At 41.1% G+C, this 16,420-nt stretch overlaps 1 protein-coding gene across 1 annotated transcript; it reads left to right on the top strand.

The window, feature by feature from the left end:
- The first annotated feature begins 7,320 nt into the window (after positions 1-7,320).
- Positions 7,321-14,905, top strand: IGFALS (insulin like growth factor binding protein acid labile subunit). The gene is made up of 2 exons (XM_072417367.1): positions 7,321-7,500; positions 11,753-14,905. The coding sequence occupies exons 1-2, from the start codon at positions 7,482-7,484 to the stop codon at positions 13,567-13,569; spliced, it is 1,836 nt and encodes a 611-aa protein (XP_072273468.1). The 5' UTR covers positions 7,321-7,481; the 3' UTR covers positions 13,570-14,905.
- The last annotated feature ends 1,515 nt before the right edge of the window (positions 14,906-16,420 follow it).

Raw genomic sequence — 16,420 nt, 5'->3', positions numbered from 1 at the left:
CACACCTTCTAACTGCCCCTGATCTGAAGGAACTGTCCATCCCAACTGTCTCAGGTTTGGAGGGACTGTTTGTCATCATACCGTCCCAAGGCCCCCAATCCTAAAACACTGCACCTCTTCATAACTCTTAGCTGTTTTTTATCTGAAGGGACTCTCCCTCTTCTTGCCTCTCAACTGTCCCAATTTGTGTTGTCATTCATGGTGCATGTCTATTTTCTTCAACTTTTTTCTCTATTGCATGCCCTTTATGAAGGTTCACATCTGTATGGTGCACTTGCCACTCATGGTAGCACACCATACAGTAACAATCATAGCTGTGCTGTGGTGCCATTTATCCCTTTTGAATGACAGTCCCATGGTACCTTGCTGGTGCAGTGGATCACGCCACACAGCACTACATGTACTTCTATTCATACGCATCCGTGTGGTCATCAGCCCGTTTCAGTAAATGGGTTGCATTCCTTTTCATAGCCATGCATAGAACATTAATATGGACATGGTCCCACAGATGTGATTCTGATCTAAACCACTTTTTTTTAACCCCATTATTATTTTTCTTTGCTTTCCTATTCCTTCTGGGGAGATTTCCATCCACTTCCTGTTTGAAGACCCAACCAAAAGTAAAAGAAAGTCTCCCCAAAGACGAAAATTTGGGGCTAAGTTGTCCCTGGGACATTTACTCCATTGGAAGATCTTCCCTACCTACTTACTCTCATGGCAACCCTTTCCCTTCACTCTCTGTCCTATGGCTAATGGTGACCAGCACAAACAGAGGAGTGAGATTCCCTAATGTAGATATAAGACAGCAATAAAAACTTGGCTGAAGGTCTAAATGTTACCTATTTATCAAAAAATAGAAAAAATCTTTGCCTTTGTATAATATACTTGATCGCATTTCACAACCCGTCCACCATTATTGCCTCAATAAGAACATGGCATCTGGCAGCTGGTAACCACAATGGACACCTGGTTGGGGTTGATGCTGAAGTTCTTCTCTGCACCTGAGCAATGAGAAGCCACCACCCACCAGAATGGTAAGGTATATAGACATTCATTGGCAAATTTTTGGATTGCATGCAAAGGGGGACTTCCCAAACATAATGGGACCAAAGCAAGCTGAACTCATGGAAAGACCTAAGCTGAGATTTTGGTCTCCAACCCATGGCGAGGTCCTGGAGGTTGGAAGGAGTCTCCCTTTTATGTATCCAGAATCTGACTTTTATACAACTGTGTCCTGTCTTCTGGGAGGGAGTTTCTGAAAGCGTCTGTTGCCTGACAACATAATTCCAACACGTGGAAGGGTGGTGATTGTTGCTGCATGGGAGTGGTGAAGCCTGCAGTTCATTGGTAAATTAATTGCAACACTGGATCTTACATTTTCAAGAGATTGGTTCTCTAAAAGAGGTCCTTATAGATTTTGTATGCCAATTTTAGTATAGGAACATAAAATCAGCTAAATGTGAGGACCTACCTAACTAACCTAACCTAAATTTGATCAATTCTCAATGAGGGTTCAGTGGAATAACAAGGTTCCTCAACCTGGTCAGGTCACATGCCAGGGGTCAATTGCCAGGGATCCAGGAGACAGACACCTGTGACACAGGGGCCACTGCGGCCAAAGGAAACAATGGAAGCAACAGGAGGCACATGTGACTCAGGGATATCCACATAACACAGGAACACTGGAACAGCACAGGGAAGCTGGCTGGGAACCAACAGACTGGTCAATAAGGGGTTAACACAGGAGCTGGACAGAGGAAACACTGAATTAAGCACCAGGTGAACAGGAACTAGCTTACAGAACTAGGGGCTCGGCTCAATGGAGACACGTTGCACAAACACAGACTGCAGTTTGTGACCTAGCTAAATAGCCAGGGCTGGTCAAGAGGCTATTTTTTGATAGGCCAGCACATTGGACAGAACTGATAAAGCTTGGAAACAGAGGCATGCCCGGTGTCAGAACTGCCCACATGCGCAGGAGAGAGGTGTCTGCGCTTTAGTGAGGAAGAGGTAAGTGTGACAACCAGTCCTTAAATATGTATCATTGCCCTGTATGTGTATTTTACCATGCCTACCCACCTTCACTCACAGTAGGTCTATGGTTTTCCAGGTTAAATTACTTTGGGCATTCTTCAGCCTGGAAAACTGAGGACATCTAGTGGTGGCAGGGAAGTACTACAAGCCACAGCTTAAATAAGAGCTTCTTTTTTTCTTCTATTCATATAGCTGCTGGGAGAACCAATTTTCTATATTGTTGGTTTGCTGTTGGGTTGGGTGTTGGGCTTGGTATTGATTGGTCTTCCTTGTCCCTGATACTGTACTGGAGTCCTTGCCCTTACATATACGTCACTCACTCTGGTACATTGCGTTCTGCAGAAAATCCTAGAAGTGGCCTTCCTTATCAGTTCTCTGCTGATATGATCTTAGGTAAATGTCATCATCCATCCCTGGATGAAAGCCCTGGGTTCCCTCCGACCAGCCTGAAATTCTTTCATTGGAATTTCTATGGTATTGCACAAAACTGGCAAACTACATGTGGCTAATGCAATGCTAGAAGACAACTGCAAATTCAGCTATGGCCTTCTTTTGGGCGTATATAAAATACCTTTGACAGACAAGGTTACCTATGGTCCTGCACTAGAACAGTGGGTTCTTGATCTTTTTAACATTGTGGAATTCTTGAAATAACTTCCAGGTCTTCTGGGAACCCCTTCTATGATTACTATATCCACCACTCAATGGTGATCAATGAGAAGAATGCCTCTTACATGGCTGATCTTCGAGAAGAATGTCACCCTTACAGATAGCCAAAAAAGATCATTGGTGTCACTTAGTCTGACCTGAAAGACACAAATTGCTCATTGCTCAAGGAACCCTCAGCAACTTCTGAAGCAACCCTGGTTTAGAAACCCTGCACTAGAAGGTTTTATTGGCTGTAAATATTTTCCACCGTGTCCGTCATTTATCCTATGCAGCGAGCCGGGTATTTATAATATGCAGCGTCCTGTTGTGTATATTGTGACTGGTATTCAGGGTTAATCACGCGCTCCTGGGGTCACTGACCATCCAGGTATTAGCAGATGCAGCATGGAATGAGATGCAGCCCAGATTTCTGATACAACAAATGACCTTTAGCTGAAATGACCGCACGGACAGATCGCTGTTGGTTGAATCGAGCCAACGGAAGGAACATAGATACGTTGATACATAAATCTGTCCATGCAAATCAGATAATGGTAATGTACTTTACTTATAAGCAACCATTGGAGCTGTAACACGTCACAAATTTGACCTTTTTTAGATTACACTCCTAATATTATCAATGATTTGTTTTTGATAGGACTTGAAAACCGTAACTGCGGATTTAGTGTTCCCTTCTAAGCCAACAACCAACGGCAATGATGGACTCATATAAGTTATATAAGGCAATTCGTCAATTGGGTCTGATTCATTAGAGCTCTCCAAGACTGGAGAAGAGTGACTATCATGGGAGAACCTGAAAGACCCAGAAAACCTGGAATGGATTTGTTAAAACGTTATTTGCTATTACTTGGCAAATGTTTTCCTGGAGCGGATCTATTTCAGGTTTGCTGGATCACTCAGGTTTCCACATGATAGTCTATCTTCTCCAGTCTTGGAGAGCTTTAATAAATCAGAACTATTGTGTTAAAGCAATTCATTCACATGACTCTTTGTTACACTGCCAGGTGTTGTGTTACACTATGTATTGGCTGCTACTGTACAATGTGTATATGTCACTCCAAAAAGAGGGACAACTGAGCAGGAAAGGGGCGCAGAGCGACCCAAAAATTAAAATAGTAACAGTCTTGCCAAATCAGGGGAAGTTGGGGGGTATGAAGTGCAACAGTCCCTCCAAATCAGAGACAGGTATAAAGAGAGACAGTCCCTCCAAATCAGGGGCAGTTGGGGGGTATAATAAGGGACAGTCCCTCCAAATCAGGGGCAGTTGGGGGGTATAATAAGGGACAGTCCCTCCAAATCAGGGGCAGTTGGGGGGTATGAATAGGGACAGTCCCTCCAAATCAGGGGCAGTTGGGAGGTATGAAGTGGGGTAGTCCCTCCAAATCAGGGGCAGTTGGGGGGTATGAATAGGGACAGTCCCTCCAAATGAGGGGCAGTTGGGAGGTATGAAGTGGGGTAGTCCCTCCAAATCAGAGGCAGTTGGGGGGTATGAATAGGGACAGTCCCTCCAAATGAGGGGCAGTTGGGAGGTATGAAGTGGGGTAGTCCCTCCAAATCAGGGGCAGTTGGGGGTTATAATAAGGGACAGTCCCTCCAAATCAGGGGCAGTTGGGGGGTATGAATAGGGACAGTCCCTCCAAATGAGGAGCAGTTGGGAGGTATGAAGAGGGGCAGTCCCTCCAAATGAGGGGCAGTTGGGAGGTATGAAGAGGGGCAGTCCCTCCAACCCTCTTAAATCTATAATTACCTTTCCATGGTATTTATTATTATGATTATTACAAACTATGACGCTTTATCAACACAACTGTTTGAAAACAAAGTCCTCTGTGTTCTGGTTCTGTCGCCTCCTGTGCTATGCAAATATCTTTTCCTGCCAAATCAAAACAACATCTGTTTCACTCGCTCTTGTTAATGTACAGCTTGCGGGAAGTTTAGTAGATTCACAGTATATATGTCCTCATGTAGGGTGAAGCAGATTTGTCACAAGTGAAATGAGATCATAGCATGGCAAACTCCAGAAAGTAAAGAAATGGCTTTTCTTTGTAGTCAATGTTGCGGTAAGGTTGCTGAGCAAACAGTGGTGGAAATTACAAGCTTTCACACATTAGAAAGAATTGGACGTTAATGCATTTTTCATGTTTTACATTAAAACAGACTTCTAATTGCTAATTCTAATTAGTCATCTGACTTCTGACCTGGACTTCTTGTCATAGAAATAGCTATTCCAGATTTCTAGTATTGAATAGGTTAACAGTTCTAGAGTGTGTCCCTCTTCCAGCTATTTAGCAGTGAAACAGTTAAAAAGAAGTTAAAAAAAGGCTCAGAACTAGTCTAATGTCAGTTATGTAGTAGTGAACGAGTTAAAAAGACAAGAACGCAAAGTCCTCTTCCAGTTGTCTAGAAGTGAATGGTTAAAAATACAACTCTCTACAAGTCAAAGGGTTAAAAAATACTGCTGCAAATCTCTGTCAGCTCTCCAGCAGTGAAGGAGTGAATAGGTTAAAAAGGCAATAACACAACCTTTCTCATTTCAAGCTTGCTATTTGTAAATGTAATTTGTTAAAAAGTAAAATTCCACCACCAGCCCTCTAGTAGTGACTTTGTTAGAAAGAAATGCTGACTCTTTAGTAGGTAATAGGTTAAAAAGTAGATTAATTTATTTCCACCATCTCTCTGACAGTTTTCTGAATGGGTTAAAAGGAGAAACGTGCAGCTCATTTCCTACTCTCTGGCGGTGAATGGGTAAAAAAGAGTCAATGCAGCTATATTCCTTTTCTCTGGTAGTGAATAGGCTAAAAAAAGAAAGGTGTGGCTTATTTCCAAATCTCTGGAGGTGAATGAGTTAACAAGATCCCAAAGCAGTTCATTTCTAACTACCTGGCAATCAAAGCATTACAAAGAGAATGGTGCAAGTAATTTCCAGGTCTCTGTTAGTAAATGAGTTAACAAAGAGACTTTTGCAGCTATTTTATTATCTGGTAGTAAATGGGTTAAAAACATTGTGCAGGTCATTTGTAACTACCTGGTAGTAAATGCTTTACAAATAGATTGGTGCAGCTCATTTCCAGTTCTATGTTGGTGGATAGGCTAAAAAAAAGAATGTTGCAGCCCATTTCCAATTCATCATTTCTAGTTCTCTGGTAAGGATTGGGTTAAAAAAGATACATTTGCACCTAGTTTCCTATTTTCTGGTAGTGAATGTATTTAAAAAGCCCAGTGCAACTTGTTTCTAACTACATTGTAGCAAAACCATTAAAAAGAGAATGGTGCAGCTCATTTGCAAGTTTTAACATCCTGGTAGTGAATAGATTGAAAAGAGAAGGGAGCTGCCTGTTTTTAACTTGGTGGCAGTGAATGTTTTAATAACAGGACAGTCCAAAACCAAATTCCAAAACCAAATTTGTAGAAAAAGCATTAAAAATAAAATGTTACAGCAGTTACTCAACTCTCTGGTAGTGAATGGGTTAAAAAACAGTTTACTTCCAACTCTTTGGTGGTGATGGGGTTAAAAATCGCATCATGAAAATCTTTTTCAGTTCACTGGTAGTAATTTGGTAAAATGTGCCAAAACTGTTGCAGCTATTTTCTAACTCTTTGGTAATAAAAAAGAAAATGTTGCAGTTTATTTCCAAGTCTCAGTTTGAGGATTGGTTAAAAAAAAGGTGTAGCTTTTTTCCAACGTTCTGGTAGTGAATGGGTTAAAATAGATCAGTGACGCTTATTGCAAACTCTCTGGAGGTGAGTTGGTTCAAAAAGAGAACCTTTTTATGGTGTTTCCAATTTTATGGCAATTATTGAATTAAAAAGAGACTGGTGCAGCTCATTTACAGCTCTCCCATAATGAATGGGTTAATAGGAGATTGTTGTATCTTGTTTCCAACTCACTGGTAGTGGGGAAAACCAGAAAATTGCAGCTGATTTCCAACTCTCTAATAGTGAATGGGTTAAAAAGAGAACAGAGCAGCTGGCTTCCAACCCTCTGTTAAGTCAGTTAAAAACATTTTCAGTGTGTTTTCATTTTTCTAATAGTGAATGGGTTAAAAAGAGATTGGTGTAGCTGGTTTACAACTCCTTAGCAGTAAAAAACAAAACAAAAAATTGCAGCTGATTTCCAAATCTCTAATAGTTATTTTTGTTAAAAAGAGAATGGTGCAGCTGGTTTCCAAGCATCTGGATGCAAGTTTGATACAAAAGAGAACTATTTAGGCATGTTTCTAACTTTCTGGTAGTGAATGAGTTAAAAGACATTGGTGTCACTTGTTTCCAACTCCCTGGTAGCCAAAAAAACAACAACATTGCAGCTCATTACAGCTCCCTGACGTGAATGGGTTAAAAAAAATATTTCCATTATATTTCCAATTAGGAGCAAAACAAAAAGACAACATATAGCTTACAGCAATCACATTATGAATAGGTTAATAAAGCACCACCCATTTCCAAAAAAATAAAAAAAACTCCTGTGACTATTCAGGTAGTGACTCCATCAATTACTGGTGTACCCACTACAATGAAGAGAGTTGGGAGGGTGGTCATCGTGGCAGAGGTTGCAATGGATCACATGTGATTTCTATTTCAGAAAAAAATCACTCCGGACCCTTTGTTCTTCAAAAGTTCCCAGCAGTGATGGGGTTAACAAGGCGAGCTCTGTACAGGACCCAGCCTTCTTCCAGCTGGCTCAGAGGAGCTCTGTGTTATCACCCTGCCTATTATCAGCTGAATGCCAGTGCTGACCCCTGTGTGTCCACTGCAAACACCAATCCTGCTATGTGACAGTCATCATGGGACCCAGGGGCACAGGTAAGTCATCCTTCTCCCTTCCCAAGCCTTCTAATACTGCACCTGGGGGGTGATGGAAACTGCACACACCTGCGGCAAATAAATATCCAGGAAACAAAGTAAAGGGAAAAAAATCAATAATTTTGGAAACCCTGGTTTGAACCTAGAAGTGTGCAGGATGGAGAGGGTTAAAGATGCTTTCTTTGTAGGTGCTAAGCTTGCGCCACTTAGGGTGTGTCTAGAGGATGAATGGTCCATATAGATGCCGGTGTCAGTTCGTGTTACGGCGTTCGCATATGACAACATTGCTTTTTGGCACTGTAGTTCTTTTTTGCTGCAAAAAATAAATGTTTCTATCCCTTTCCCCTAACCCTTTAGTGAACCTTTTTGGTCTCCAAAGCCTAAAATTTAAAGTGTATGCATGGGTATAAAATTCAGAAAAATCCAGAACACCCTGTATCCTAAAAATGCAGAAAAGTACCAGTGGTTCCGAAAGAATCATTGGCACTTCCTGCCAGCCTCTTCCTCTTAGGGATGACAACGCTGCCTCTTCTGCACTGGAATCCAAAGCAGCATTGTCAGTCCCTACAGAGATGAGGAGAGTGTGGAGTGTTCTGTAGTTTTACATGTATCCCCTTTGCACACAACGTTCAGGGACTCATAAGAATAAATGCAGCGTCCTGCAGCCCAAAGTCTAATCGACTGATGTAATGTTACGATCAGATTACAAAGCTCCTTATTATATAAGCCTGTCTGGGTGTCCTATAAAAAGTCCAAACTTTTTTTATATGTCAGAAAAGAGCACATCTCCCCAGAAGTTTCCATTTTTATTAATTTGATGAATTCTTGTTCAAATTTTACTATGCAAATACAATTATTTCAGATTTACAGTGATCTTTGGCTTTGTTTATAAACGAAGAGTTAAGGTTAGGCTCCGTTCATATTGATGGTCAGAAGCAGTGCAAATCCATAGCCAGGTTTCTGCTTTTGGCTACCCTATTGTAAATGAATGAGGGCCACCAATGGACCTCCAATAAAAAGCACCAGCAAGGTTGTTTATTCTGACCAATTAAAGCAATGTTCATAGTCAATGCCTTGAGACTGTCCATGCAGCCTTTAATTGGGGCGCCCCTTACCCTTAGATGCCCACTACACCTTTCATAACCATCTTCATTTTGATTTCTCTAGTACATTTTGCAGAAACATTACCATTTTTGCAAAAAGTCACCATGTTGCCCAAACATAAAAAAATCTCACTTTCACTCACTTCCTATTACCAATGAAAAATGGTAAGATTCCCCTGCCTGCCTGCTGCAGAGCAAGACCTTTGCTCTTTGTCTGGAAGCAGTGGTCTGCCTGCAGAAGTCCAACACACAAAGATCCTGCTTTTTGCTGATTGGAGAGTACTAGTTATGACTCAGCAAGGGGTGTGTCTTATCTCTGCAGAGAGACCACTGCTTTTACACAAAGAGCAAAAGTCATTTGTTGCAATATGCTGGCAGGGGACAAGCTTTTCTACATCGCACAGCTTTTTGTTTTGATGCACTTGGAATGTAATTAGCTGATTTAGATGGAACATATTGTTGCAGGTTTTTTTCTCTCCAGCAAAAAATAGTTAACACAACCTCTGACCATCACATCCCATCCTAACTCCAAATATTCCCTTCTGTAAACTCACATGACATGCTGAGTCAGGAGCACGCAGTATGATGCCAGCTTATTTTGACGCCTTCCCAAAAATTCAGGCTTAATAAAAGGGATATTGTCTGCTAATTAAAAATAATGTTTTGTCTCATTGCTATAAAAATACCCAGCAGTGATGTGTCCTCTGGTGGCTCTTCAGATGGTTACCTGACTATAAAAAACAGCATTAGTCTTTCTCTTCTTCTCGGTGTTAGGGACAAACAGTGCACATTAAGGATTTTATGAGTTTGCTAAAATCAGCTTTGCAGCGGAGATTGCTGGGAAATGGCAAAGTGTGTCCAGCCTTCCGTATTTGTGAAACAGCGGGGAGCAAAATCCTAAAAGGTATTTTGTCCTCCAAAAAGTGCAATGTGCTTATTAAAGGGGCCGAGATATTTTTTTTCATGTTTTCTGATATAAATGTGAAAATAATAGGCTTCCAATTAGATTTTGGAGCTGTTATGGGGTGAACCACACCAGTGCATGCTGATGCATTATAAGGCATGAAATATTGTATTGCAAGCACTACCCTAACCCAAATTGGATTGCCAGTCTCATTATTTGGGCAAGCACTTGCTCCTAGGGTTAACATGGGTTGTGGTAGCACTTTTGAGGAGTGCCAGCTTAATGTATGCACCTTAATGCATCAACAACCATTGGTGTGGTTCAGCCCTAAATCCCCTTATGAAGTTTCTGTAGTTGGACTGACTTATCTCCCTTTATTCTCTGCTCCAAAACTGAGAAGAAAGCTGTCCAAAGTAGGGGGATTCCTGGATCCCCCATCCCCACCTTCGAAGGCAACTCTGCACTATTGCTTATGGTTTTCTATTATTTAGAAGACCCCCCCCCCACCCAAACTTTCCAAGGCAACTCCAACTCCGCACCATGGCTGATGGTCTTCTATCATTTAGGAGCCCCCACCACCACCACCTTTCAAGGCAACACTGCACCATGGCTGATGGTCTTCTATTATTTAGAGATCCAGCCCCACACACCACTACATTTCAAGGCAACTCTGCACCATCGCTGATAGTCTTTTATCATTTAAAAGACTCCCATACCACACATACATGCCTTTCAAGGCAACTTTGCACTATCGCTGATGGTCTTCTATTATTTAGGAGACCTTACCACCATTACCACCTTCCAAGGCAACTCTGCACCATTGCTGATGGTCTTCTAGGAAGACCCCTCACCTTTCATCACAGTCATTCTCTTTACATCCAGACACCCCTTTTCATATCGGAGAAGACCTCATCTAATGTAAATCCAAGATGAAGAAACCAATGGTAGAAGACCCCCGTCTGTCAACTCTGTTTACAACATTGAGCAGCCAGGTAATGGTCATGAGGAGGACCTCTCCAGGCTCTCTTGAGGAAGGGGCCCGAAATCAATGGAGACTTCTGAACACCTTATTTTAAGGTATTAGTGACAGATTTTTCTGATGACCATTTTTTTCTCAATTTCAGCCCCATTGACAATGTTCAATTTGCAGCCCCAAATGATAAAAGACAAACCCCTGCGCCTGCAAATATTGGACTTCACCAGGTTCCGGTCCTAACACATGCCCAGACAGCTGAAGAGCAAGGTACAGAGAATAGAAGTGATTACAGAACCAGGTCCAGACTAAAGGTTAGGTCAAGGGGTGAGTAGTCTTAGTCAGGAACGAGCTGGAATTCGTAAATGGAGAGGCAGTAATGCAGGAAAGGTGTCTGGAGCATCAGTAAAAGTCAGGAGCATACAGGGACACAAGTGCACATGACTGCAGAATTACAGGGTCACTAGATATCAAAGGACAATGGAGCACATGAGGCCGCTGGAGGTGAGAAGATCACAGAGGTATGAAGTTCACTGGAGAACATGAGGCCACTGGAGGTCAGTGGATGACAGGGGCATGGACTTCACTGGAACATAGAGGATCACTGGAGGACAGAAGATCACAAAGGTGCTGCAGCGATAGGCTTGGTACTAGAGTAGCTTGAACTCTGAGTCACATTTATGTATGCTTTTGATCCCTTTATCTGAGGAGCTGTTTCCTAAAAACCCAAAAATGGTGGCAGCCAAAAATGCTGGGAGAGAAACCCAGTGTTCGAGAGAAATAAGTATGACATGCTGGAGTTTTTATTTTTCTTTGCTGCACAATGGGGGCTTGGCACATGCATATCAATGCATTGCATTAATGGTGTGCAACACGTCGCTTTGCCTTTAATGCATTCACCAATCAGAAATGCTCTCCCCTTATTGGTCCTAGTACTAATACACCTGATAAAAACCAAAAGGGGAAACCCAGTGCTGGACTGTAACAGGGGTAAGTATGACAATGGTAATGATCTATATTTCCCATCAATTTCTGTTGTATAATTAAATATATTGCAAAAATATTGGTCTTACAAAACCATTGGCTGAGCAATGACATGAATTGGAACAAGGTTACTGAGATATCTACATTGTTAGAGTTTACTCTACAATGTTGTGATCTTGCTTTGCACAACATTGCACAACAATTTTATTTGATATCAGTTGCATGATAAGCTTGTTTGTTGGCTTCTTTTCCCCCTGTAATTTTCATCCAAATTTCTCATGCATCTAGGCTTTGTGACAGCGGTCATCTTCTGCTTTTTCATATTGAGGAATGCTTCTGCCTCCGATTCCAGGGCTTCTGGTGGGGAAGCATCAGTAGTGGTATCCGAGACCAAATGTCCAGCTACTTGCCTGTGCAGCTATGAGTACAATGATGAGTACAACATCTTCTGCAGCTCTCGAAACCTTTCCAGAATTCCAGATCATCTTCCCACTAATGTTCGATCACTATGGTTCGATGGCAACAACCTCACAACAATTCCAAAAGAAGCATTCAAAAATTTGTCTCAGCTTGATTTTCTCAAGTTACAGAGCAGCCAGTTGACTAGTTTGGAACAACATGCCCTCCATGGCCTAAAGTCTTTGGCTCACCTACACTTGGAAAGGAACCTGTTGAAGTTTCTGGCCCCTAATACTTTTCTCCACACTCAAAATTTGGTGTCTTTGAGCCTCAACAACAATTACTTCACAAAAATTGAAGATGGCTTGTTCTCTGGACTGTCAAACCTCTGGTACCTGAATTTGGGCTGGAATTCACTGGTGGTTTTACCAGACATGGTGTTTCATGACTTGCCTAATCTCCGAGAGCTTATATTGGCTGGAAACCGCTTGACCTATCTTCATCCTCCTCTATTCCTTAGCCTGGCAGAGTTGAAGGAGCTGGATTTAAGTGGGAACCTTTTGAGGGGAATAAAGGTTAACATCTTCACAAAGCTACACAAGCTCCAAAAGCTGTACCTTAACCACAACATTATTTCTACAATTGCTCCAAGAGCATTCATGGGCATGAAATCTGTCCGATGGCTGGATTTGTCTCATAATCGTTTGTCAGGTCTGTCTGAAGACACTTTTGTTGGCTTGTTGAGCCTTCATGTTTTGCGATTATCCAACAACTCTCTCACGAGTCTCAGACCAAGAGTTTTCAAAGATCTCCAGTTTTTAGAGGAGTTAAACCTTGGCTACAATAAAATTAAGAGTCTTACTGAAAGGGCATTTGATGGTCTAGGTCAACTTGAGTTTCTGTCTTTAAATCACAACAGCATTCAAGAGATTCGTCCTGGGGCATTTACTGGACTTCTCAGTGTGGCAGTGATGAACCTTTCTGGGAACTGTCTCAAAACTCTCCAAGAATATTCTTTCAGAGGTCTTGGCAAGCTTCACAGCTTGCACCTGGAAAGCAGTTGTCTTGGCAAAATAAAGCCGCACATGTTCTCTGGTCTTTCCAACCTTCGAAGGTTGTTTCTTCAACGCAATGAAATTTCAGTTATAGATGATAACAGCTTCTCTGACCTTCAAGATCTGCTCGAACTTGATCTCCGGCACAATAGGTTGACTCAGCTTTCAGACAAATCTTTTACTGGGTTGAATGACCTCTCTTACCTCCTTATTTCTAATAATCAAATACATACCATTTCTTATGAGACTTTCAGACATTTTCAGAGGCTCCATTGGCTTGACCTTTCAAGTAACCAACTAAATTCCATAGCTGATTATGTGTTCCAGCCTTTGTCCCACTTGCGGTATCTCAGTCTACAGCAGAACCCTCTTAAAACCATTTCAGCTAGTTTCTTGATAACAAACTCTCTGTTAGAGCAGCTGTGGTTGAACGGAAACCACTGGGACTGTAGCTGCCCTCTTAAAGATCTCAGAAACTTCTGCTTGAAAAATTCTACCATTGTCCCAAGACTGGTGCAATCTGTGTCAGAGGGTGATGACCATAGTCCTCCCAATTATATCTATAACAACATCACATGTTCCAGTCCTCCTGAAGTTGTAGGCTTGGACTTGCGGGATTTAACTGATAAACATTTTTCTAATTGCCCCTGATGATACAGAGTTGGTTACTGGGCCCTATAAAGAACAGATAAATCACAAAACCAAATTTCCTTCTTTTTTCATCTGTGTAGAGATAGTTCTTATACATCATGTGTACAAAATTTTTTAGGAGGATCTGATCTATTGCATAATGAAAGTATAGGAACGACTGAATGAAGTTGTATGTAATATATATCTCTTCAAAGAATCTAGACCAGCCCTTCTCAACCTTTTATACCTTTATGGGAAACCCCTTCCCTAATCAGTCAATTGGAAAATTGCTATTGGATGTAAATGGGAACAATACTTCTTATGCATTAGTGGTCAGACAGCTAAAAGGGTTCTTGGTGTCATGCACCTGGCTCTGCAAAGTGGTGTTGGCCCTTGAAGCAGATATCATCTTATGGTAGGTCAGCCACAGGTCAAGGAACTCTAGGGTTCCTCAGGTCAAGAATGGCTGGTCCAGAGTGACTTTATTTAAAAACAGTAGCATGGTTCCAGGGTACAATCTCGTGAAAGCTTTACATCCATTCTACAGGTCTTACATAAGGTATCACCCTTATGATTAGGATCCATAATACCAATCTTGCACTCAGTGCTCTGCCAGAACTCTTGGAGTTACCTAGAGCTTGCATATATGGGGAATCATGCTATCCCCTGATTGAAGAACTTGATCTGGAACAGCCATTAAGCAGGCTCAAACACTGTTAAATGAAGAGAAGAATGGAAACTTTAACCCTAAGCTCTGATACCATCCAACACAGATCTTACACATGGCTTGACTCCCAAAAGTATGGGGAAGCTGATGTGCCGTAGAAATGTAGCTTGGATGGTGAGCTAGTTGGACAATTTTTCAATTTGTTCTGAATAGGTCTCTTTAAATATCCCAAAAAAGAGATAAAGATCACCTCAAAGAGAGAGTTGCCTTAAGCTTTACAAATGCTTAAAAGCTTGCTTTACATACTGTTTAATTACCAACTGAAGTATGTACAAAACCTAATTACTAGTAAAATATCAAAGCTTGCTTCTTTGCTCCCACAATCCCAATCCTATATGGATTGTTAGATAGGTTGTATTATGCTTTGTCAATAGTTTTGTTTAGTTAAAGGTTTCACAGTGCAAACAAGTGGAGGAAGTAGTAAATAGCCACCCACTGTGTTTTCTAAATGATTTCTTGAGTGGGTGGTGAATATACCAATGGTTACTTGATGGCAGAAGTTAGCTGTGTTTTATCTTTTCTCTACATGGACAAAACTTCATGATATTGGACATGCTATAATATTCTTCACTAACCACAACTGTTTATTTTATGGTATTTTGTTAAATAAAAATGTACAATAGTTGTAAACATTGAGGTCAAAGCTTTCTACAATGGATCTGTGCATGCATAAATGTATGAAAGTTATGTTCTGAGCAAGACTGAGCAAGGAACAATGATGATCAATGAGGAAATCTGGCTCGATATATTATGCTAGCCACACATGACTTGTGGAACTGAACTCCTAATACCAAAAGTCACCAGGATGTAGAAGGTTTTGGTAGAAGAGACAGGCAATAGCTCTTTTGGCAAAATATAAAAAAACCTTTTCTTTGTTCCTGATGGCTTTTTGTTGTTTACTTACACGGCATGGCACATGTACCATTAAACAGCCCAGTTCTATTGCCAGCACTGTCAAGAATAGACCTAGATTCCAGGGATTATGTAACTCCTGCGTATGGGCAGGAATCATGTCCTTAGTGGATGTCCAGTGGCTAAAGAGGATCATGGTGGAGCTGGAAGAGTTGTCAAGGTCTTCAAAGGATGACAGATTCCTGGATCCATCACCGTTTAAAAGGTGCAAAACCAAGGTAGGTGTGTGCTGTAATCAGCAAGTATATTTCAGCTCACCCGTACCAATGACTTTCTTATTCCTCTTTTATTTGATTAACTTGTTCAATACAAATGTCAACCATTGGTTCAAAATCACACACCACAGTTGATGCACGACTGTCAACTCTTCAAGATCCACCATCATCCTCTTCAGCCAATGGGAAGCCAATAGCTACGTAATCCCTGGCATCTATGTCTATTCTTCAAGATGCCAGCAACAGAGCTTGACTCTTAATTGATCAAATTTGAAATTAGTAGTAACAAATATGTGCATGCTCCAAAATGTGGTCAACCAGAAACCAATTGGCCTCAAATACCCATCAGATACTATTAACAAAAACATTTTAATCTAGCCGATCAAGGTTCTTAATACAAAATGCTTAGGTTTACCATCCTCCAGATTCCCATCCACCCATCAGTGCATTTTGATTATTTCAAAATTACTCTCAAGATCCAGCCCACTGTTCATAATGACATTACTGCTTTTTAAATTAAGTATATAAAGAGCTTTATATAAATGTCCATTAGCATGTTAAGAAGGTGGAAAAATATAAACAGGTCAATCTTTAGCTTTAAAAATGTAGAAGACTGGTATATGGTTATACTATGGGGCTAGCTAACTTATAGTCTCTGATATCAATTCAAGTCTAGAGATCAAAACCAGAGAGCAAAAAGTAAACAGAAAGGAACGTTAGATAATATTTAGTGAACTCAGCAGCTTGCATCATTTTCAGCCACACAGATGGAATACAGAAGAAGCTTTGTACAAAACTGATATAAACCTGGTCTTCTATAACAAAGTAGAATGCTGCCGATCCTTGTAGTAATCATTTCAGTAGAATTTAATAAAATAAAATCAGTGCAACAAAAAATATTTACGCTGAAACCTCCTGTTCAACGCTTTGGCATCCTTGGCTTTCCCAGAACCTTGAAATGCTCATGATATCAACTTCACCTGGGCAGGGTGTAAGGAAAGTATTTTTCCCCCTTTGT

Source organism: Pyxicephalus adspersus, chromosome 7 (assembly GCF_032062135.1).
Source record: "Pyxicephalus adspersus chromosome 7, UCB_Pads_2.0, whole genome shotgun sequence".
Classification (NCBI taxonomy): domain Eukaryota; kingdom Metazoa; phylum Chordata; class Amphibia; order Anura; family Pyxicephalidae; genus Pyxicephalus; species Pyxicephalus adspersus.
Note: the sequence above shows the minus strand (reverse complement) of the source record. Positions and strands in the feature narration are given on the sequence as shown.